This window comes from Phyllostomus discolor, chromosome 8 (genome assembly GCF_004126475.2).
Source record: "Phyllostomus discolor isolate MPI-MPIP mPhyDis1 chromosome 8, mPhyDis1.pri.v3, whole genome shotgun sequence".
NCBI classification, from domain to species: Eukaryota; Metazoa; Chordata; class Mammalia; order Chiroptera; family Phyllostomidae; genus Phyllostomus; species Phyllostomus discolor.
The window spans coordinates 54,292,914-54,315,631 of record NC_040910.2 but is presented as its reverse complement, the minus strand read 5'-3'; the positions used below and the strand labels follow the sequence as shown (position 1 = coordinate 54,315,631).

The 22,718-nt window shown below is 45.6% G+C and overlaps 1 protein-coding gene across 4 annotated transcripts in view; it reads right to left on the bottom strand.

The window, feature by feature from the left end:
- DOCK5 (dedicator of cytokinesis 5) overlaps window positions 1–22,718 on the bottom strand; it is a 197,792-nt gene that overhangs the window by 95,222 nt on the left and 79,852 nt on the right. For all 4 annotated transcript variants that reach the window (XM_036032697.1, XM_028520001.2, XM_036032698.1 and 1 more), the window contains exons 4-10: window positions 20,628–20,683; window positions 18,778–18,874; window positions 8,872–9,020; window positions 6,411–6,546; window positions 5,203–5,360; window positions 3,991–4,072; window positions 1,562–1,691 (exon numbers count right to left, since the gene is read on the bottom strand). In XM_036032697.1, the coding sequence (XP_035888590.1) occupies window positions 1,562–1,691; window positions 3,991–4,072; window positions 5,203–5,360; window positions 6,411–6,546; window positions 8,872–9,020; window positions 18,778–18,874; window positions 20,628–20,683 (808 nt within the window). The remainder of the gene's footprint in view (window positions 1–1,561; window positions 1,692–3,990; window positions 4,073–5,202; window positions 5,361–6,410; window positions 6,547–8,871; window positions 9,021–18,777; window positions 18,875–20,627; window positions 20,684–22,718) is intronic.

Below are 22,718 nucleotides of genomic sequence, written 5' to 3'. Positions count from 1 at the left end.
CAGGGTCTGAGGACAGAAGTCTCCTTTCTGTTCCATCATACTCACTGCCCTGAGAACGAACACACACACACACACACACACACACACACACCCTGAGATAGAAAAGCAAGCAAAGTTCCAGCTTGATGTTCTTCCAGTTTCTGAGGCTCATTCTGAATGACAATGGCTTCTAACATGCTTTAACTCCTTAGCTCAATAGGTTGTCCTTCAGGCAGCTGAGCAGTCCAGGGTCAGGGCTCTGGCCTCTTCTGAGAGTTCACTTAAATTCTCCATCAGGAAGGGATGCCCACCTGTCTAGCCATAGGCTGTCAGCCCCTGTGAAGCAGGTTGGGGACAGGGCTGTTCAAGGGAGGCAGGACATCCGGGCTCACAGGACACAGAGGTGGCCTCGATACCCATGTGACCCTGGCACATGGGGTTTCTGTACCTGTGTTCCAGGAGCAAAATTACGGTATTTCACTGATGGTTTGCAAAACTGTTTAGTGACCAAAATTTCAACCTAAGGCTGAAAATGTATTTCCTCAATTTAACACACTACATACGAAAAGGGAGGGCCCCTTGGAAGGCTGAAGGGTTTGATTTAAACTGAGGATCCTCTTTGAAAGCAGTTACAAACACAATGTTGCTTTGAAGAGTAAATTTCCTAGACAGGCAAACCACTGTCCAGGGAGAAGTATACTTGACTACAATCAGCAATCAATATGTGGCCGCAGGCAGGGAGGATATTCCAGAAGCCACACCTGAGGCACCGCCGTGGGGATACTGATGAGGAGGGTCCCGATGGGGACACAGAGCCCACAGAGGGTCACTGATGTTCCCAGGCAGGGGACACTGCGTGTCTGACACTAAGACCAGCGGCCAAATCATCTCCTAGTCTCTGCCTCTGTCTCTCCCCCATCTCCTTTATTTTTCATTATTTTTTTTTACCATCATAAAAATACACATAACATCAATCTACCACTATAACCACTTTTTAAGTGGGCAGCTTGGTGGCATTAAGCACGTCCACGTTGTTGTGCAGCCATCCCCACTGTCCACCCCACCGTGTTTTCATCCTCCCAAACTGAAACTTGTCCCCATTCAACTCTAACTTCTCCTTCCTGTCTCCCTGGCCCCTGGGAACCACCATCTACTTTCTGTGAATCTAACCATCTGATACATACCTCATGGAAGTGGAATCCTACAGTATTTATCTTTTGTGACTGGCTTACTTCACACAGCATCCTCAAGGACCATCCCTATGGTAGCAGGTATCAGAACTCCCTCCCTCTCAAGGCTCAGTGACACGCCATTGTACGGATGGACCGCCTTTGTTTATCCCACTGATCCATCCTGGACTCCTACCTGGGTTGCTTCTACCTTTTGGCTATTGTGAATAATGCTGCTAAGAACATGGGATATGCAATTATTTCCTTGAGACTCTGATTTTAATCCTTCAGGGCACACAACCACAAGCAGGGCTGCTGGATCATAGTTCAAAGTATAAGGTTTTTCAGAACCTGCCACCCAGTTCATCATGGTGGCTGCACCATTGTACCTTTGTCTCTGGGCCTTTCCCTACCTGCTACTCCGAAGGGTCTGCGGAGCCCACAGGTGTGCTTTTTGCCTTCCTTCAGCTCCATGTGGCCCACCCGGACAATCTGGCACACGAGGCTGATGCGGGGTCGGATGAGGTCAGTGCTGCTGAGGTCCTAAAGGAGCAGAGAGCGCACAAAGGGGTCCCACTGCATCACCCTGTCACCTCTGCCTATTTCCTGATGCTGAAAGACCAGAATGGCTCCTCTCTTCTCCCCACACCCAAGAACTATCATGGCATCAGGGAAAAATGACTGGACTCAAAACAGGAGACAATTCTATTCCCCAGTTCCTACTTCAAATGTATTAAGTCAGACCATATTTAATCTAAAGTCTTTAGTTCATCCATTCCAGCAGGGTATTTAAAAATCAGGACACTTGTCGTTGCTACTTTATATATTGCCAAGACACATGCGAGCACAGGATGCATTTCAGTGTCAAACAAAATTAAAACTTGTATGCTATTGACATTTGTTGGGTATCCATGCATGCTGGTTTCGTTTCATCTGCCAAACAATCCTGTGAGGCAATTATAGCAGAGAAATTTACATGCCCTGATTTCTATAATCATTCATGTGTTTTAGGAGAAGCATCCATTGGGAGCTTCTGGGTGTATGTTGATTAGTAAGCGATGTGTGGACAAAATATCTGGTTTTTGAGGCTCATGTCTACATTTGTTTGTATCTGTAAAGATGGGTGAGTAACCCCATGAATGAGCTCAGGGATCTCATTCACTTTAACAGCAAACAGAATTTAATTGCATCTCAAATTCTTTTCATGAAACAGCTGTCCAAGGCCTCTTTACTGAATCAAGAATTACCTTTTAAACAATCACTCCAAATCCTCTGTAATTTACTTCATGTAAATCTCCAAAATAGGATGACAGACCAGTGATAACATCAACCCTGAATTTCTACTCTAGGTTTTGTAAGGCTTCTGTCAAGAGAGAGATAATGGCTCTGGGTGACTAGTTGGGTAAACTGCTGCCCACTGTTACTATTTACTCATTTGCATTCATTGTTAAATGAAGTTTCTGAAAAAGGTTTTATGACCTAGGAAATGATCACTACATTTTATTTAAGTGAAAAGCTGGGCATGAAAGGTATATACCAGAAGATCCTAACTGGTGGGAGGGTGAACTGCAGCTCAGCAGCATCGATCAGAAGATGGAGCCAAGATTCAATAATGTCTTCTTTAAATGTGTTTTCTTTTTAATAGACACACTGACTGGTGAATGCCTTTTGATTTTAGGGGAAAACAACTCACCTATCTCAGAAGTAAGGAAATACTCTGTGTGTAAGGGGCAGGTTTCAGGGAGAATTAGTTCTAAGTACCTTTTTGTCTACATTTACGAGGTGGTGAAGTGATAGATGGGTCAGTGCAGGGATGGTCATCAAACCAGGCCTCTCCTGGGGAGGGATGTTGACAGAACGGATGACCAGTAACAGGGAAAATGAATGAATGAGTGGGTGGATGGATGGGTGGATGGATGGATGGACAAGCCTACACTGGGACCACTGTTGCTCCCTATCCCTTCATTTGGCCTCTACCTGACACTCTGCTCACCTTGCCTTAAGAGTGGTGAGACAGCATGGAGGTAACACATGGGTCAGCGTAGGGAACAAAGGGAGAGAAGGAAGGGAGCCTCCTTCAGGCCTCACAGGAGCTGGGAAACCTGCCTTCTCAGGCTTCTCAGAGCAGGTGGCAGCAGCTCTAGGGCATTTTGAGCACTGGTGTCATAAAAAGTGAGAGAAGCCCAGAAACTTCTCAGCCCAGTGAGGTAGAGCCACCATGCCCCAGGCTGGAGCCCGCTAAATGTCCTCACTCTTGAGCATGTACAGCATCATGTCTCTTACTCTGAAGGAGGGGGAGAGGGGAAAGGTCGTAAGTGCAAACAAAACAGTCTGGATCCCACCACCGCCTGAGCTATAACCTTGTTCTGAAATGCTGGTCCCCTTAGTCGGCATAGCTCACTCCCTCAACTTCAAGTTCTTGCTCAAAGGCTCCATCCCTGAGTCCTGCCTTGACCCACCTATTCAACCCGCTCCAGGACCAGAAACACCCAATCCCCCCAAAGCACTTGCAATTTCTAACATTCTACACCAATGACTCACTTATTTTGATTATTGTTAATTACTGTCCTCCCCATTAGGACAAAAGCATCTTGAGCACACAGATGTTTTTCTGGTGTGTTCCCTGATGCATCTCAGGTGCCTGGCTCAGTGCCTGGCATCTAACAGGTGCTCAACAAATATTTGTGGATGAGTGGCTTAGTCCTTCGAGGAGGACAATGATGACTTTTCTTGGATGACTTATATATTCATCATTTCATTTTTTATGCTTTTCACATACTTATCATATGCATCTGCTAATATCCTAGACAAAGAAAATGACTGAACCGAAGGGGAAACTCACGGTGAAGACCGCCTGAAGGTTGTTAAGTTTCTCAATTTCCTTGGGCATCCCATTGCTGCCCCAACGAATTAGGTAGTTCTCACTGCAGAAAGAAAAAAACGCTTCTTACTGAGGGGTCCTCTGGGGATGGAGCTGCCCACAGGGCAGACTGGAGGGAAGCCCAGCAAAGCTCAGTGACATTCGTCTGGCCGGCGTGCATGGAGCACAGTGACCACACTCAGTCTCCTGGTTCTGGAACGGGTGCCTGCTGCAGCCCTGCTCCGTAAGGCACACCCGGTGTGGGCCTGAGACACACACTGCTCATGATGGCAGAGACACAGCAGATGCCACCAGATTCCGTCTGGGGCTTTCTTCATCTCAAATTCCTGTCTAAAAGTTTCAGCTTTGCTGAATCAAGAATATAATTTCATGATAATCATTCTAAATCCATCCCCTGGAATCTACATCATCATGCTCAAACACAATTTCTATTTTAGAAATAAACAATCTGTCAGTAATCACTTTTAACCATCTTCTCCTAAACACATCTGCTTCCTTGGCTGCTCAGCAGTGATGCCACTGCAGGGTTGAACAAAGCCAATTAGCATTCCCTACAGTCATTAAAATTTTTTATAGAGTTCATATTTTACAGCAGTTTTAGGCCCACAGCAAAGTTGAGCAGAAAGTACAGAGAATTCCCATACCCCCCTGCCAAAACATAGGCTCCACCATGAACAACACCCCCACCAGAGTGGTGTATTTGTTAATACAATCAATGAACTTACACTGACTCATCACTACCACCCAAAGTCCACAGTTTACTTTAGGGTTCACTCTTGGTGGTGTTACTCCATGGGTTTGGACAAATGTATGATGACATGCATCCACCACACAGTGTCACACAGATTAGTTTCAGTGCCCTAAATCCTCTGTGCTCTGCAGATTAACCCCCGACCCTTCCCCTATTGTCTTTTGAAGGCTCTGCTCTTGTCTGTGTTCTGATGAGTCTTAGGTGACTTCTAAGACCCATGGGGCCCACAAACTGTTATTGCACTGTTTCAGCAGCCAGACAAAAGGCTTAGTAGCCCAAAGGATTTTATTTTCTCCTGCCTAGAAATCCTCCCCCTCTTCTCTGTCCTCCCCTCTCAAACTGAGCCAAGAATTTAGGCAGGGGGTAGGTGGAGACCAGGTATTTTTCCAGGGTCAACAGCAGGTGACTGGGTGTCCCACTACCTGATGAAACTGGACCGCTCTGGGTCATAGAGGGCCATGAACAACTCTGCGTCTTCCCCGATGTTGCAGACAAAGTTCTTGAAGTTGACGTAGAGGCCGTAGGTATGGTTGGCACTGAAGATGGACTGTCCCCGCAAGTCCAGGTTCTGCAGGACTGACTGAACACAGGACAGGAGAGAAAGGCATCCTGGTTTCAGCAAACGGAAAACGGCAAGTGGGGGACAAATATAACTACTGACCAAGAGGAGGAGCACTTAGAAGAACGTATACGTAAGTAGACAAATCATCAAGTGAGCCAAATGTAACATAATCATTATTTACATACATAATCAGACCGCCCTGTTCAGGGCCCTGAACCTAAGTAATTCAAAACTGTCAAAAGGGGATAATTCCTGATTTTAGTAGCTTCAAGAAGTCTTCATCTCACAATTGCTTCTGGGTGAACTTCAAAAACATAAAAATCATGATCTGTTATCCTCCTTTGGGGAAAAACCCTCAAAGCAAACAACAGGCCCCAGTGGGAAGGCTTCACCCTCAGGCATGTCAGCCGTTGAAGCCAGAACACAGTGAAGTAGTATCACAGCTGTGCTAAAGAAGTAAAACCTACGAGCTCGGAAACAAGGAAACAAACAGAAACCTTGCGTCACTAGAACAGAAGGACTGAAGACCAAATACCAAAATACCAAGATGTTAGACAGTCACAACACAGGTGAGTTTTTCCTCTTCTGAACCCTTTTAATTTTTATTTAATGTCCAGTTCCTACTTTCAAAATCTTTCAAATGCTTCCTGTTATTTACTCTGGAAACCATAATATATGCACTAAACACAGGAGGTTACATGGAAAAAGGCTCCCTGTCACCGGCTTCCCTCAGGGGCAGTCAATAATGACCAATTCATTGTTCATCTCTCCAGAGTTGGCAGACACATAAGCAAGCGCAGGTGTAGGTGTGTTCTTTTTTGAAACACAAATAATATTATTTCATACACAGTTCTGCATCTTGCTCCTTTACTTAATATTTATCTTTGTGTCTTTCCATATCAGAACATAACATACAGCGGCCTCATTCTTTTTGTTATGTGTTGCTTTTAAAATGACTTCCTAACCAACATTTCTACCTCTGCAGTCACTGACTTCCTTTCTCTCATTAAAAACAAACTTGACAATGGAACCTCAGGGATCAAAGTCTGTGTATCTGAGGAAGAGTACCTTTTCTTCTTGAATCCTTTCCTCAATCCTTTTCGAGGCCACTTCATGGGCCTTGAAGAGGGCTACTGTGCTGGTTTCCTCTGGGTCCAAGATGTTGCCATTGTCATCTCGCACGACCAGGTCCAAGCCAAGCATTCTAGAAAGAAAGGAGTGGGCAGCTGACTCTCAAAGAAGCAAACTCTTCACTGGAGGACCCAGAGGATCTAGAGTGAGGGAGTGCGGGTGCTGCACAAGTTGAGAGCCACCCACTGGCTCTACTCTTTCTAATCCTTGTCTCCTTTCCACACCACAGTGATGTGAGAGCATGCAGGATCGCAATAACCAAGTTCATGTAATGTTATGCAGAGTGATGGGGTCCACAGAACCTCACCAGGAAAGGCAAAATCAGTACTGACTCCGACTGATGCCCCTTTCCCCGAGTCTTCTGTTGTTTGGACAGGATTTCCAAAAGACCAACCTAACCAATTTAAGAGCATGGGCTCTGGTGTCAGCCAGACCAGAAACTAAATCTTAGCTTTCATACTTGCTAGCAGTACTTTAGCTGATTTTGCAAAGCCCTGATTTCCTCATATGTAGCTATTCCCAACCCTTCAGGGTTCTTGGGAGAATTTAATGTGGTAATGCATGTAAAGCATGAAACACAGTGTCTAGCATATAGCGTACACTCAATAAATTTGAGCTTTTATTGCAGCAACTGGCACAAGAAAACACCTGTGTTAAGATGGAATTCTGAGTAATGCACAGGAAAACTTGGGGCCACATGGCTTATCCATGACAGGATCCCCAGGAAGGCTTTCATGCCCACTGTGCACACATAAGTAGAAAAAATGTTACTTAGTTCCAAGAAGTGGGGGCTGTGGTGGAAATAGGATACTGTTATCTGAATGCCCAATGCACATTCCGCACACTGGCTGTTCGGGAACAGGAGTGTCCAAACAGCTAGCAAGCTCAGGAGTAACAGTGCAAGGTGCCAAGTCTTTGGGAAGAAACCAAAATACCTAGTTTTCCTCCTCCATGTTTTATAGCATCTCCATCAACTGACCTAATCTGGCAGCCTCTTCTCCATGGCAGCCAGGCCCACAGGCCACCCAGACTCAGAAGCAAGGGGCCTTGGTGGCTGCTTGGAGACCTATCACTGGTGCATCACTGAAGGGGCTTAGCTTCTTGAGCTGTTTCCCAGGGCTGGCATGGGAAGGCAGGAGTGCTCTGCTGTTTGTGGGGTGTGCACAGCCTGTGCCAGAGATCAGGGGCCCCAGGCCAACGTCCAAAGGGAGAGAGGCAGCGTATGCAGAAGGGGTAGCTGCCGTCTCCCACCGCCACTGATTTGGAAGAGCCCCCAGCACAACGTGACTGGCAGTGCAACCCCTGTGCTCACAGCCCTATGAATGGACACGGGACAAAGGAGGATGCTGTTAATTCTTTAACCTAAGAAGATCTGAGTTTTCTTCCTATTATCTTTGTGACTTGGAAGCAAATCACTTACGCTCACTTGGTCTGTCTCTTTAACCAAAAACGGGAATAGCAGCTACCTCTTAAGGCTGAACTTAGGTAATCTACGTGAAGGGTACATAGGTCAGAGTTCGTAAATAGTGGCTGAATGCAAATCTCCTGTGCTGGGTTTACCTAGCGATTTCTGAATCCAACTGTCAAAGTCTATGACATCTACATGGGGGAGGCGATGAGCTCTGTGTTCCCCAGTCTCTGAAGCATTTCCAAGAGCCATGAGGTTGGAGAAGTAGGGCAAAGGAGGGAAAAGTCACGTGTGCACAAGTGGACAGAAATTTAGAAAGTGAAACTAAGCATCATATCAATCATCAACAAAAACAACATGAGGGACCAAACTGGTGTTTTAAAAAGAGCCAGTTAGGAGGGATGTATCCTGGGTCACCACGAATGTTGATGGACTGACTGAGTTTCCTATTTTCTGAAAGGCAGAGAGTTCTAGAACCTACACACCTGCCTGAGCTAATCAGACAACTGATGAAGCAATTAACTTTGCAGACACAATCCACAGGCTAAAAACATGCTTTATTATTCTGGCAAATCTGGTTTTCATATGCTGTATCTTCCAGTTAGGGAAAGAGGGAGAGAGAGAGAGAGACTGAGTCTGATACGGACTTAAAATCCCTAGTTAAAATATACGCAGAGACAATCTCAGTCCCCAAAAACGTCTGTCCCTGTCTGTTCAGTGGGTTTGGTAGAGGAGCCACTTAGCTCCAAGCCCCATCGTCCCTGCTCCTCCATCACCTCCTTCAGATCAGAGACCCAGGACAGGGGCTGGCCCATGAAGAGCACTGCCAATTTTTTTTCAACAAAATGAGATGTTTTCCAAGGCAAAAAGAAAGCAGTAAGCAGTACTTTTTGGCAACTCTAAGATCAAAAGCTCCGGCTGAGCTGGTTCCTTTGGGTGAGTATGCCCATCTTTTTCCAAGTTCTCAGTGAAAAGTCATCCCTGGTTTACCTGTTCCCATGATCGATTTTGGCTGTGACCTTCTTCTTGAGCTCTGCCAGTTCGTCCTTGGGGAGTGTTCCAGACAGGATTTGGGACCGCCACTCGATCAGGCTGTACGTCATCTGCTGCAGTCGGCGGAAGAGTGTGACCTTGTTGTGCTGGGATGGGAAAATGAGGTGGAGAAAGGGACAAAAAAGTGTGATGGAGGATGAGAATGTCTTTTGACCTTTTGACTCGACCTTTTGACATAAAGACTGTTCTTTATGTGATGTCATCTACCCAATTAATTGTGCCACAGAGTGAGCTGTGCACTTTGAGGGGACGGCTTTGCCCTGAGCCATTCCTCCTCCCTTCCCTATTATGATATTAGAAACAGGTAAGCAGTGGTGGGATCAACGGTTGGTCCTAAATCATAAGTATAACAAATCAACCGTGCCTCCTAAGATTCCGAACACACCACTCCTGTCTGAACGCCTCCAGGGATGTCCGCTATCCAGGCGCCACAGTGGATCACATGGTTAACCCCTTCTTATCCTGGCTCCTGCCCCCTTCCCAGCTGCATTTTATACCAGTCCCCACCTCAAACACCTACGCTCCTCCCATGCAAAGCCATGTCCAGCTCTCCCGAGTGCTGCAGACCCTTTAACACGCTGCTTCCTCTCCTTGGACCCACTTTCCTCCTCTCTCCCTGAACCGAATCTCACACTCACCCTCAATCTCTCCTACTACATCCTAGTCATAAGTCTCTACCTGAAACCCTAACTCCGGCTTCACTGTCTCGCTCCCAGCACCTGGAATTAACTCCTGTCACAGCACAGGAGCCCTGGCCGTGGCAGGGGTGTCTTGCCCTCCGTTTGAACAGTAAGTTCCCATCGTACAAGGGGCTTGCGCATGTTGCCACCCCTGGGAGCCGATTATGGATGAAGAACTATAACTTCAGAGATACGCAATAATGGAAAATAAAATGTAAAATGCAAACTCCCCATAAAACTGTGAGCTGTCCAGAAAATTGTTAGATCTAGAATAATTAAACCATTATCCTGAGCTTCAGTAAGAACTTCCTGTAACCAAACTAAATTAACTGACAACCAATTATTTGTGCTTCTATCATTTGAGGACTCAAACACTTGGTGTCCGAGCCATTATGCCCTTGGCTCTACCTAAGTGACAATTCACCACCTTAGAACAAAGTCAGGAGCATCTACTAGATGCTGCAAATAAAGTTCCTGCCACATTCTAGAGGGGGAAAGGCAGCAATAAAAAAGTAAACTACATATTTTATATGTAATGTTTACATACATAGTAGATATGTAATATTTATGTTAATATGTACTATTTATATAATGTAATATTTACATGTATATTTATGTATATATGTAATATTTACATATATACATATACATGTACAAGATGATTTCAGGCTTTGAAAAGTACAAGAAGCATCCTGCTAAGTGAAGTAAGTCAGATAGAAAAAGGAATGAAGATTTCACTCACATGTAGGGTACAAAACAGGAAGCAACAAGTAAACAAACAAAACAAACAACAAAAATTCCCAGACACAGACACAGTATGGTGGTTCCCAGAGAGGAAGTGGGGTGGGTGGAGGAAGGGGTCAAATGTACAGCAATGAAAGGAGACAGACTTTGGGGAACAAACACACAATGTAATACACAGCTGATGTGTTACTGAATTGTACCCCTGAAACTTACATAATGTTATTAACCAATGTCACCCCAATAAACTAAATTTGAAAAGGTGTGAGAAAGAAAATAAATAAATACAGCTATAAGATAGGGTGCACATGGGGAAAGCGGCCACTTTAGACAGAGGGTTAGGAAAGACTGTTTTGTAGATCGCTTTTGAAAATGTTTTTTAAGTGAAAACCTGTACAATTCCACATTCCCATGTCTACTGTAAGACCACTTCTTTTCTATTTATAGGTGAAAAGTCACGATACATTTGTATAATATTATCTTCCATGAAAACAATGCTAACACACACACACACACACACACACACACATTGTTGGTGGCTGTACAGCATGTTCTGTAGTGATGCTCCCCCACCATAACCCCAAGGGCAGGTTGCTGTGCAAGCTGTCACCTAGAATCAGGGCTGAAAACACCTAAGATCCTCCTGAACTAGGAGTAACTACGGAGGGAAGAGGCCTCAGCCTAGAAGCAGGATAGTGGGAGGCAGCAGCGAGATTAACTGTGTGTGATCGAGGCCTGAAAAGAAATTCAGATTCCATGAGACCATCCAGGAAAGAGATGAGAGCCTTCATCGGTGACTGTAGTACGCTCTCGTAACCCCATCAATCTGAAAAACACAGACTGCCATGCTGGCTTAAAATTTTGAAACTCCCTGCATTTTAGGCCTTTAGTGTTTTCTGAATGGTCTCCTTTTCATCAGGTAGTCCTTCAAAAAGCATTTTAAAATACCATTTTTAATAAGCAAAGGTAAAAATAACCTTGCTTTTTTCATTTAATCCTATAGAAAATGTTTCCATCTCAGTCTTTCAAACTGGAAAACACGGGAGAAATGAAGCCCATAGAATTTGCTTTTCAAAGCTGCTGGGCAGAAAGGGGATCTTTTTTCTTCTTTTTTTGCAGTCTATTTCTAGTGAGGTTTTTAAAAAATGTTTTCTCGTTTTAATTAAGCTATTAGGTCTCATAATAGGGTCAAGTAGGGGCTCAAAGGCCCAGGAGCCTGTGTGAGAGACAGCTCTTTGCCACACATGCTCCCAAGTTCTTAGCCTCAATTATATTAGACATTATCCAAGGCAACTTAATTATTGCCTGTCCATATCAGCCTTGTCTGCCAAGTTCTTCCCCCAAAGAAGGATGAAGACAGCCATTCTTCTCTGATTCACTCTGCCAAGTTAATTCTGAATAGACAAGCTGGAACACACCAAAGGAAGCAATTTCCCCATTTACCTCAAGGAAATGGATTTTTGTTGTCACATTCCTAAGATGATTCTAAGTAGGATGTTTCGAGTCACAGCTGTCACTGACACTACGGATTCCTGGGGCAGCATACGAGGACAGGTGAGGAGGAACTCCGATGCCACACCCCAATGCCCAGAGACCTGCAGCCAGACCACGGAGTCTCCCCTCCCTCCTGCTCCCTTTCCTAATCCCCACCCAATGCAAGCTGTGTGCTACAGAGTGCCTTCACTCGTACTCCTAGCCCTCGCTCATCTCTGCCTTTTTAGCACTAACAGCCATTGTCACAAAATTTAGGGGGGCAAGGCACTTATTTAATAACTTCTTTGATCCTCTGCAAAAGTCAGCATAACCCTGGGACATAGAAGGGACTCAAAACAAACTTGGACAGCTCAGACACAAAATCTCACTCTGGTTTCAATTTAAGAGTCACCTCTACCAAATAGAGACATGGCTCTATGTTTTTTTCTACTGTACAGTAAGGCATTCCTGCATTTGTTTTGAGATTCACCCTCTTTTCCACCTGAAGATCTCCGAGGTCTTACTTTTGCATTTCAATTCTGGATGCCTACCTATCTTGATTTTTTAAAAAAGAATTTGTAGCCTTGGCTGGTGTGGCTCAGTGGATTGAACTCTGGCCTGAGAACAAAAAGGTTGTGGATAAGATTCAGGGCACAAGCCTGGGTTGTGAGCCAGGTCCCCAGTAGGGGGCGTGTGAGAGGCAACTGATGGATGTTTCTCTAGCACATCAATGTTTCTCTCCCTCTCTTCCTCCCTTCCCCTTTCTCTAAAAATAAATAAAATCTTTAACAAAAAAGAATAAAAAAAGAATTTATAGTGATAAAATAAAATCACAAGGAAAAACAGCTTTGCCTTTGATGACGGCAGGAACACAGAAGCCATCCATTGAGTATCTTAGAAATTCTGGGGGTCCCTGAGACAACAGCACCCCTCTCGGGGTGTCCAAAACCTGGATTCAATTTTTCACTTTCCCGCACAATGCAGACCACAATCAAAAGGCTGTCTTCGGTTCCTGCACCTCTTCCTCGGCACTTCCTCTGTTCACCACCTGTCCTCTTCCCTTCGGATTTTATGATTTAGAGGTAAAAGTACTTAAGTGAATGCATTGGGGCCTGATTTCTATCTCTAATTCTGTCATTAATTGCTAAGTGACTTTGGGCATATTATTCTCCCTGGGAAACACCCATCTGTGAAATACAGGGGCTGGCACTAAGATCTATTCCCAAAGAGAAGCATCTTCCAGTCTGAGATTGAGACCTTAATCATTTACTCCTCCAAGCTGCACCCTGCTTAACTATACCTGACTCAGACCACCTTCCTGCTGGTGTCCTTGCATACCTGTTGGCTCTCTATCCAATTTCACCCTTACAGAGCTCTGTGAAATCAATCGCATGTCTTTTCTGAAGACCTGTAACTCCTGGGGTCTGAACCAGTGTTCTGGTTCCTCTGTGTCCTTGGGAAGAAGGGAGCCCACTCGGCCCCTGTTCTGCTCTTGCTACCCATACTAGTGCCTCTTCTCTGATAACAGAAGGCTTTGCCTTATTGGCAAAGGCTTGGTTTTTAAAGAAAAGATTCCAGTAAAGGAGAACTTTTGCCACTGGAAGTAGTACTAGAAATCCTGAATGCCAGACACCAAAGTTGGAGAAAAGCACCCAAAGCACCACCCTTGCCCTGTCCCAGTCCCACCGTCTCATCCTGCCTCTTCCAAGAGCCACACTGGGTGGGGCTTGCTGCTCAGACAAAACACTGGGACCACAGGACAAAGTCGTCTATGGGAATATCCTGTCCTTAGTAATAAGTGATCAGATGCTAGTTTCAAACCATGACACCAGCCTAATGATACTTCAGAGCCTACATCCCAGCAGCCAGCAGCAACCACCTGTTCAGAGAGAAGAGACTTGAGGAGCTTTACTCCTCTAGATATGCAATGATGAGAAGTAAGGGCGATTGACCTTGGTGGGTAAGCTCCCCCAGCCCCACCTGAGTTACGGGCACTTCTTCTGCTCCAGATGTTTGCAGAGCTACAGACTAGCACAAGGCTGTACTCTGCTGGCACATGTTAAATGAAAGAACATCAGTCCTGGGTATGAGTTCCATTTTAGCAATTAAATTCACTTAATTCAACAGTATGTATTAACCATCTTCTAACACACTGGGCTCTTCTCCTATCTCTGCCTTAAGGAGCTAGGGTTACATTCAGTCTCCCAATCTGATAGGGACAAAATGGCAGGCTGACAGAAACGCACCAAACCATGTCTCCAGCTGGAGGATGGGGAACAGCACCGGGCTGAATCTCAGCATGTGGCATTGTAGAGCGTGTTTATGACATGCAGAACATCTCAGCTTCCAGGAGAGTCCCTCTTTTAAAAGTTTTTGTCCCAAAGTCCCCCCCACCCCCAAATAAACTCTACCTTATCAGTTTTCAAGACCTAATTTTTAGCTGAGAAAATGTGATGTTATGAGGTGGGATGTAGACTTGTGCACATTCAGAAGGTATAATAGGGCTGTTATCAAAAAGGTAAACTTAGGTATTATCACATCAGTCCAGCTGTGCCTAAATCAATGCACAAGCATCTGCCCTTATAGCTGGGGGAGCTCACAGAAAGCAAGATGTGCTGCGAGAAAGAATAGAAGTCAAGTTCAGCTCATTGGATCTACTTTCCAAGGCTGGGAAAAGCTAAAATCCCTAGAGGCAGCAGAGGAAAATGGACTGCATACTTACAACCATCTACCCAGAGCAGTTAAGTCCCTACAGGGCCAGAAGGGAGCCCACCTCCTCAGCTCCAAGCTGGAGGGCCCACCCATGACCCACTTCAGGGCAAAATCCCACAGTGCCGTGAAATTCTGCCAACACTGGTCATTGTGCATCAGCTCTCATGAAGCGGTGCTGTAAGGGGGCAACCAGAGGCTGTCATGTCTAAAAGGCAGTGTGCCAGGTACTGTCCGGGGAGCTTTACACAAACTATCCTGTTGAGTTCTTACAGCAAATCTGCAAGACATGTACAATACATAATCACTTGAGTGAGGAAATTAACTGAGGAAGTCAAAGGGCTCTCTCAGGCTGTGGAATCATCCAGATGAACCCTGAAACCAGACCCCTGTCTGCAGAATCTGCATTCCTTCTGTGTGCTTTGTTTGTTTGCAGTCACTGTTACTGGGTTTGTTCCTTTTTGTGAATATTAACAGCACACACCAAGCAAGGGAACAAGCCAGAATTGAGAACTGGCCTGCTGTCTGAACCCAATGTCCACAGAGTGGCCATTTCACCACGAGGGCAGCCACCTCCTCACTCACAAGGTTTCCTCCTTTCCTGATCAAGCACCAAAAACACACACAGTTAACAGGCTCGAATGAGGGTGAGCAGTGCAGACAAACTCACCAGAAACTGTTGCAAATTTGCACCCTGCATTCCTTTACGGAATGGTCCATGCCTCCGGGACTTGAACCTAAACTATGGAGGATCACTATCTGTGGTTACTGAGTGCTCAAGGTCACTCCGCCAAATGATGGTAACACAGGGAAAGGAAGTGGCCTTGGATAAGGGGAGGTGCACACAAGGGAGCTTCAGAGTCTCCAAGGCTGCCGGAGGGAGGACAGCTAGAGAGGCTACTGTTCCTAGCTAAGAGAGCATCAGGGGTGACGTGCTCACATTTGATCTGTCCACACAGTGACTTCTCAGCCACCATCTCTTTTCATATCCTCAAAGTCTACAGAGTAAACAGAGCAGGTCTGACGTCACCTTTACAGAGGGGCAAATCCCAGCAGACCCCTGAAGACCTCAGATGGCCTGCCCAAGCGCACAGAGCCAGTCATGGCCGGGCCTAGATGAAAAACCAAGCTTCTCAATTTCTAGGCCAGTGTCTGCTACACTTTGGCCAACATCGACCAGGAAAGATGAACTAAATGGAAGAAAATAATACTAATATAACAAAGAGGAGCAGAAGGAACACGAGGTTCCTTAGTTAGTGGTAGATGGAACTGTCTTCTTTCTACTCTGGATGAGTGGGTTCCCCTCTCTTCAGCAGAAGGAACTCCCTCTTTTAGGACATATTTATGGTTATTTCATAACAGTAAAGTACAACTGCTAAAAATAGTTATAGCATAACTACTAAAAATAAATCATAGCTATACAAATATCTCTCTTGTCTAACATAATTGTGTCTATACAGCTAGGCTGACTCTGTTTAGCAGATTGTGTTTTCATCTCACCTAAGTCTAGCCTTGACCGGTATGGCTCAGTGGGTTGGGTGTTGTCCCACAAAGCAAAGGGCCGCAAGTTCAATCCCCGGTCAGGGCACATGCCTAGGTTGCAGGCTAAGTCCCCAGAGGCAACCAATCGATGTTTCTCTCCTTCTATTTCTCCTTCCCTTCCCTCTTCTTCTAAAAATAAATAAATGAATTAATTTAAAAAATTTTTAAAGGCTCTCTGGGTCCCGTGAACTTAGACTTGGAACAGAACTTGGACTGTGGAGGCTCTGAAACCGCATGGGTGTCATTAAAGCCACTAAACAGAGCGCCTGAGCGCGTCACCTGTGGCAGGAAGTGCACGGGACAAGTGAGCTAAGTGTTGATGCAGCTGAGCAAAGCCTGCATTCACTTTACACAGACCAAAGAAACGCACACAGGATCAGAAAACAGAGACACCAGGAAAGAGTGTAGTGAGAGCGCTGCTGGTGGTAAAAACTACACTTTGGTTCCTTTCACTCCCCCCGGCCCCGCCACCCCAGTGAAGCATAATGTTTGAAGTTTGCTCCTTTGACACACAGCTTTTTCAGAAAGAAGTTCAGAAATTCTGTCTGAAGTAAACCTTCAATGGTTTAGGAAGGGATGGGGGTTGGGGACAAAGAGGAGAATTCTAGCCACAATTTATAACAAACCACTGGAAGCGTATTGTTTCTTAATGGGAGATTGTGTATCAAAAGCAGAAGCAGGCTGCTCGCCCTGTCAAATGATTAGGGTTCCCACAGTGGATGTGTTTTAGTCCAACAACAATAGCTCTAAGACATGTTTAAATATTCACAAAGCACAAAGTAATTATTTTACTAGATGTCAAAATTAAGATGAAAAACGTGCTGCCCTCTGAGAAAGGAGGGTTTTTTTTTTAACTTAGCTCCCAATTCTGTTACTAAGTTGTGGAGCACACACAGGAGAAATGGAAAAACTAAGCTCATCGCCACTTAACTGCCAAGGGATCTGGAAGCCTAAATAATGAGTCCTACTTCTTCTTCCCTGGTTCACTTCTCCTTTTATTCAATAGTAGACTTGGTACAATTACCTGTGGACGTCTAGAGGACAGATAATAAACTCAGCCCAAGAGTTGTGTTTTAGCAAGAGGAAAAGGCAGCCTCATGCATACTCTCCACTCTTGTACATTACGCCTTAAAAAAAACCCTCTCTCCATTACTTATTATTGAATACGTTTCACCACTCACCGATCTCCAGAAAGACTATGTTAAGGAGCTAACTCATGTGTACGTCATTCCTCATCTATCAAACTGGTTCCATCCACCACTAACCAATCAATTAAGAACCAGAGAGTGCTTTCAATAGAAATACAAGACGATGGACATAGGCCAGATGGCTTAAAATGGCATCTCTATTCTCCTGGAGCTTGTGATTTAAGAACTTACAGGTTAGCTCTCTCCTCAATTAAACATAAAGAGATCAAAAGATCCATTGCATTATAGGGCGGTATGCCCCCAGGACCAGATGACGGGGTCAGCTATGAGTGCTCCTACAGTCCAGAAGGAAACATTGTGAATTAACATCTTTAGAAGATATATTATGAAGAAGAAATGGCTTAAACTTGACCTTGAAGTATGGGCAGAGAAAAGAAACCATGCGCTTTTCCACTGAAGGGGTTGGTGATTTCTACTGCTGTGATCCACCCTGGGAAATGGCCTGGATGGAAAGGAAATACCTTACATGAATTCTTAGACATATGACAGAATGAGTTTTTGATGACTGTTTTTCATATTTGGGTCTTAGAGCACAGGTGGCAGACACAGTCCCCGAGGCCCGAATCCGGCCCTCCACCTTGTTTTATCCAGCCCAGCACCTTGCTTCTACCTGGCGGCAGTGCTGAGCTCTCCCTTAACTGTTAGGAGTAACTATGTTTATACAGTCCTAAAATCACATTCGACCCTTTGAAGGCAACCTCAAGGCTGATGTGGCCCCTGGTGAAAATGGGTTTGACACCCCTGGTCTAGAGTGAAGACTGAAAAAACCACCTAGATAAACAAAGCCAGGTACAGGAAGGAGACGGGCTCCCAGAGCAGCAAGCCACATGTGTTCCCTCACTGAATTCTTCGCGCAGAGAACAAGAGATAGCACACGCACAGGCGTTCCCTGCTGCCATGGGGCCTGTCAGATCCTTCCAGAGGCAAGAGCAAGTGATGCTTACGCACAAGGCCTCCAGGAAAGGGGGGCTTTAGAAAAGTGTGTGCATGTCCCGATGTCGTGAAAAGAGCTCCCTAAAGTGGACACAGGTATAAGCTTGTGGCCAACAGACTGAACAGTCTTGGCCTCTTGCAAGATAGCTGCCCCTGATGTTCTATACATGGAGATGTTAACAGAATGCCCCAGAGTTTCTTCACTGGTGAATTGGTAGTAATTGCACCTACTTTATAGGAGTATTGTAGGATTAATAACAGTTCCAGGAACTTAGTAAGGACTATGCAAGTGTTTGTAGTTATTATCCTTACGACTTTACAATCAGCACACTGTCAGCTGGGAAAAGACTGAACTGATGATTACGTCCACTTCCTCCACTGCCCACCTCAGCCATGACCCTACCCTGCAGAATGCATATCTGCTGGTTCTCAGCCATTGTGAGGTCCAGGTAAGTCGTCATCCAGTGGTTGACCCCTGCAGAGGACGGCTCAGCAGCAGGACAGACTGAAAGCCCAGGAAGGATGCCACTGGCTCTGAGGCCCAGGAGAAAACTCACCACGTAGAGCTTGCGCCAGATGACAGCCCATTCTCGCAGCGTGGATGTGAGCTCCTGCACCAGTGGGAGTTCGCCAGGGATCACCGTCTCGTTTTGCCTGGAGAGAGCCAGAGAGAGGTCCATGTTACTCCAGCTCAACCACTCCTGTTTCTCTCAACAGAGGTCAGACTCCCTGAAGGTCAGAGATGGCGAAGGGGCTGGTTGGGCTTGAAACAAAGCAAAACCTGCCCATCAGGAGGGAGGGAGCTATGTAGGAGATTTTCGTCATAACTAATCATCCGAGGAAAGGAAAGAAGCTGAGGCCACCACAGTTCTCAAAATGATTTCATTTTCTGCAAAGTGATGGGCTCACAGCCCAGCCTCAACCTCCCTGTTTCGTGTCTCTGTGGGAGCCTCAATTACTGAGTCAGGCTGGCTTCAGCAATTCCCAGGGATGGAAGCCAAAATCCAATACTGCAGCCGGGTCTGCCAAGCATCTGTTTCTTGGGTATGGGGGCGCGGTATGTGTGCACAGGTCCTGGGGTTCGTCATCTCACACCAAGCACTGCGGGGTTGGAGGCCCTGCCGTCTTCCAAAATGGCACTAGGTTTTTTCTCACCTGTGGCCTTCAGCATGGAGACTGTACAGACCAAACTCCTCACCTACTCACAGGAGACTCAGAACAAGGAAGACACGACATATAGTCACATAAATCCTCTCTGGTATTTTTATGATTAAAAAGAGGAGTGAGAGCAGGGATTGGTGGCATGATTGCCAGACTTACATAAAAATACAGGATGGCCAGTTAGGTCTGGATTTCAGATAGATGCAATAATTTTATAGTATGTCTTGTGCAATATTAGGGACATACTGCAAAAAACTATGTGGGGTTATCAAAATCTCAAATTTAACGAGGCCTCCTGCATTTTATGTGGCCACTCCGAGTAGTGGGAATGTGCCTCCCACCCTTGCTCTCCACCCACGTGCTGTGGCTAGCGACATCACAGGGAGCCCAGAATAGCCCACTGGAAGGGAGGTTCTCCAGGAGGCAGGTTCTCCAGCCTGATTTTGTTTCTGAGGATTTTTGTGAACTTGGGCATGTCTCCACCTCTCATCTCTCAAACAAGAGAGTGGAATTTATGACTGAGAATGCTTTTGGACTCACTATCAGCCCTGGGACTCCAGTCCTGCTCCAGGAGCTCCCTATTCCCTCCTTAACTCCCCTGCCCGTGGACTCCCTAAGTGGCCTCGCTCTCCCACTTGAGGCCAAGTGTCCCACTACTGCTAGCTGCCACAGAGGCAGGGCTTCCCAGGACACGTGATTAAGGTGAACAAGAAAATAACCACAGGGCAATGAAGTTTATCTGCAGAGCACGTTCACAGACATCATCTGATCAGTTCTCATCTAGCTCGTGATGAATACAGGGCCAGATTTGTTTTCCAAGCCCGAGGTGGCCTGAGGCTAGCGAGCCCATCCAAGATTCAGGGCTGATTTGTGCAGGACCAGCTTGCTCCTTTATCTCCTGGAGTTCCCACATGGGGGCCTGAGGTCTCACCAGAGAAAGAGTGTCAAACATTCATGTATGTGCACACACGTGAGCACACCAGCGGTGAGCAGGTGGTGCAAGAGGAAGGTAAAGACCCGCTCTTCTTTCGTCATCTGTCTTTACTGTCCTGGGGCAGGGTGCCGGGGAGAGACATCATGAAAAGAGAAGACAGAAGGAGGAATTGTGCCATGAAAATGTCTTTATTTATTCCTCTCTCATTTAAGGAGTGGAATTAATGAGTTGAGAGAAATATGGCTCAAGGCATTCCTCAATAACTTTACATCTTTATCATTGTTTAGGAGATTTCCTCGAGTGGGAACTTACCCTCGGTCTTCCACGGTTGCCTCTTTCAAATGGATATATGTTTCAGGGAAAATACCCTACAGAGAGAAGAACTTGGTTACACGGCCATGAAGATCTCAGCCCAGAGGGAAGCGCATGGACAGCAGCGAGGACGAACGGAGGGGAGAGAGGACGCAGAACAATAGCTGCCACCTGCAGTCAGGCTTATCGGGCATCAGTGACGCCAGGGGGCCACTCCGTGAAATCATGGATGACACATCCAAAGGTCTAAATTAAGATTTGGGTTCAGAGCTTAAGACAAATGCTCCATAAATGAACAAACATGCCCAGATCAGCCTGGAGCTGCAGTGAGGGGGCAGAGTTTAACCCCTTCAGATCCTGCTTGCCATGAGACGATTCCCTTTCAAGGGGTCACATAAGTAGTAAGGTGGGGGCTCATACTTTGTGGCCCATAAAATTGTAATAATTTTCTAAAGTGATTCTTCTCAGCACTTTCACTTTAACCAAATGTGCCCAGCACTTACCAGTCTCAAATTGCTCTCCATTCTATAAACTTAAGAGACAATTCTACATCAGTATTGGGACATTGCCTGGGGAAAAACTAAAGGACACAAAGACCTAAAAGAAAGTCTGGAACCTGGTCAGCAGAAACCAAAGAAGTGAAGACCAGATCTAACCAACAGGAAGTCAGGGATGTCCGTTTTCTTAAATGCCAAAGCTTCTGTTGCTCAACTGTGAGACACCGTCATCGATAACCAGAGACTCTGCTGTCTGGAAACAGCATTGTGGTTCTTTGTTTTACAGGACTTTGCATGCCGGCCCAGTATAAGTAAGAGAAGAACCTGTTTAACAGGCACCATGGGCTCAGCTGGAAAAGTCAGCATGACCCTGTACACACTCCGTGTCAGGGTGGCTTGTCACAGAAGTGGGAAAGGGACTTCCGCTGCCTGGAGGACAGGGCTGGAGACTCCTGCGTGGCCAGAGATCCTCGATCCACTCAGACAGAAACAAGTGAATTTCAACCTGGGTCCGTGTGTGTCTAGTTTCCAGTGCTGTATTTATCCATACAGCTCTTTTGTCTCCGTTAACCCTTTGACAAGAAAACAGGAAACAGCAAGCAAGTTTGTGATTGAGCAGCTCCCAGCATTGATGATGACGGTGGGGGGAGGGCCCAAGTCAGAAGTCAAATGGCCATTCTTCCCCACCAGGCAAATGTAAATATTGTACTGACTACCATCTTTCTGGAGAACAAGGCTAGGCTATCCAAAGCTCAGTCTGAGTACATGATGCTAAGTGAGGTAAGTCAGACACGGAAGAAGAGACAAATACTGTATGACCCCACTTCTGTGAGATAACTAGAATAGTCAAATTTACAGATGGAATGTAGAATGGCAGCCGCCGGGGGCTGAAGGGAGGGATGAATGGGGAGTTAGTGTTTAATGGGGGCAGAGTTTTAGTTTTGGAAGATGGAAAGGTTCTGGAGACGGGTGGTGGAGATGGCTGTGTAACAATGTGAATGTGCTTAATACCCCTGAACCATACATTTTAAAATGATTAAAACAGGAATTTTGTTAGGTATATTTTATAATAAACAAATGTCCAGCACTCAAAAAAAAGGGAGACTGTTGGACAAAGAAAGATGGACCACTTGAAGTGGCAGTTACAAAGAACCGCATTTGAAGGTTAAATAAGTTGTAACAGTGCTCGTCCCAAGGACTATCCTTGCAGAAGATTTTCCCCATCAAGAAGGTGAAGGACCAGTTAAAACTGTCATGCATTCATAATCTGATAATTGGGCTCCTCTTCGTAACTGGGAGAAATCTGAGATAGAAGCATTTGACTTATATTGTGACATCTAAGCAGGTAAGTTATATTGGGTATCCAGCCATGATGATTTCCTATTAAGAGAGTATTTATTCTGTTGTATTGCCAGCGTGTTCTTTGTAGGCATCACCCTTCCATGCTAGCATAGATCCACTTACCGACATCTGGTTGCTTTGGGAAATGAGAGGCTTGTAGAACTTTCCGATGCCATTAGGACACACAGAGAGCCAGCTTAAACCTGAGTCGTGTATTTCTGATTTACAGCCTCTCTCTCAATTTTGCTTTTCC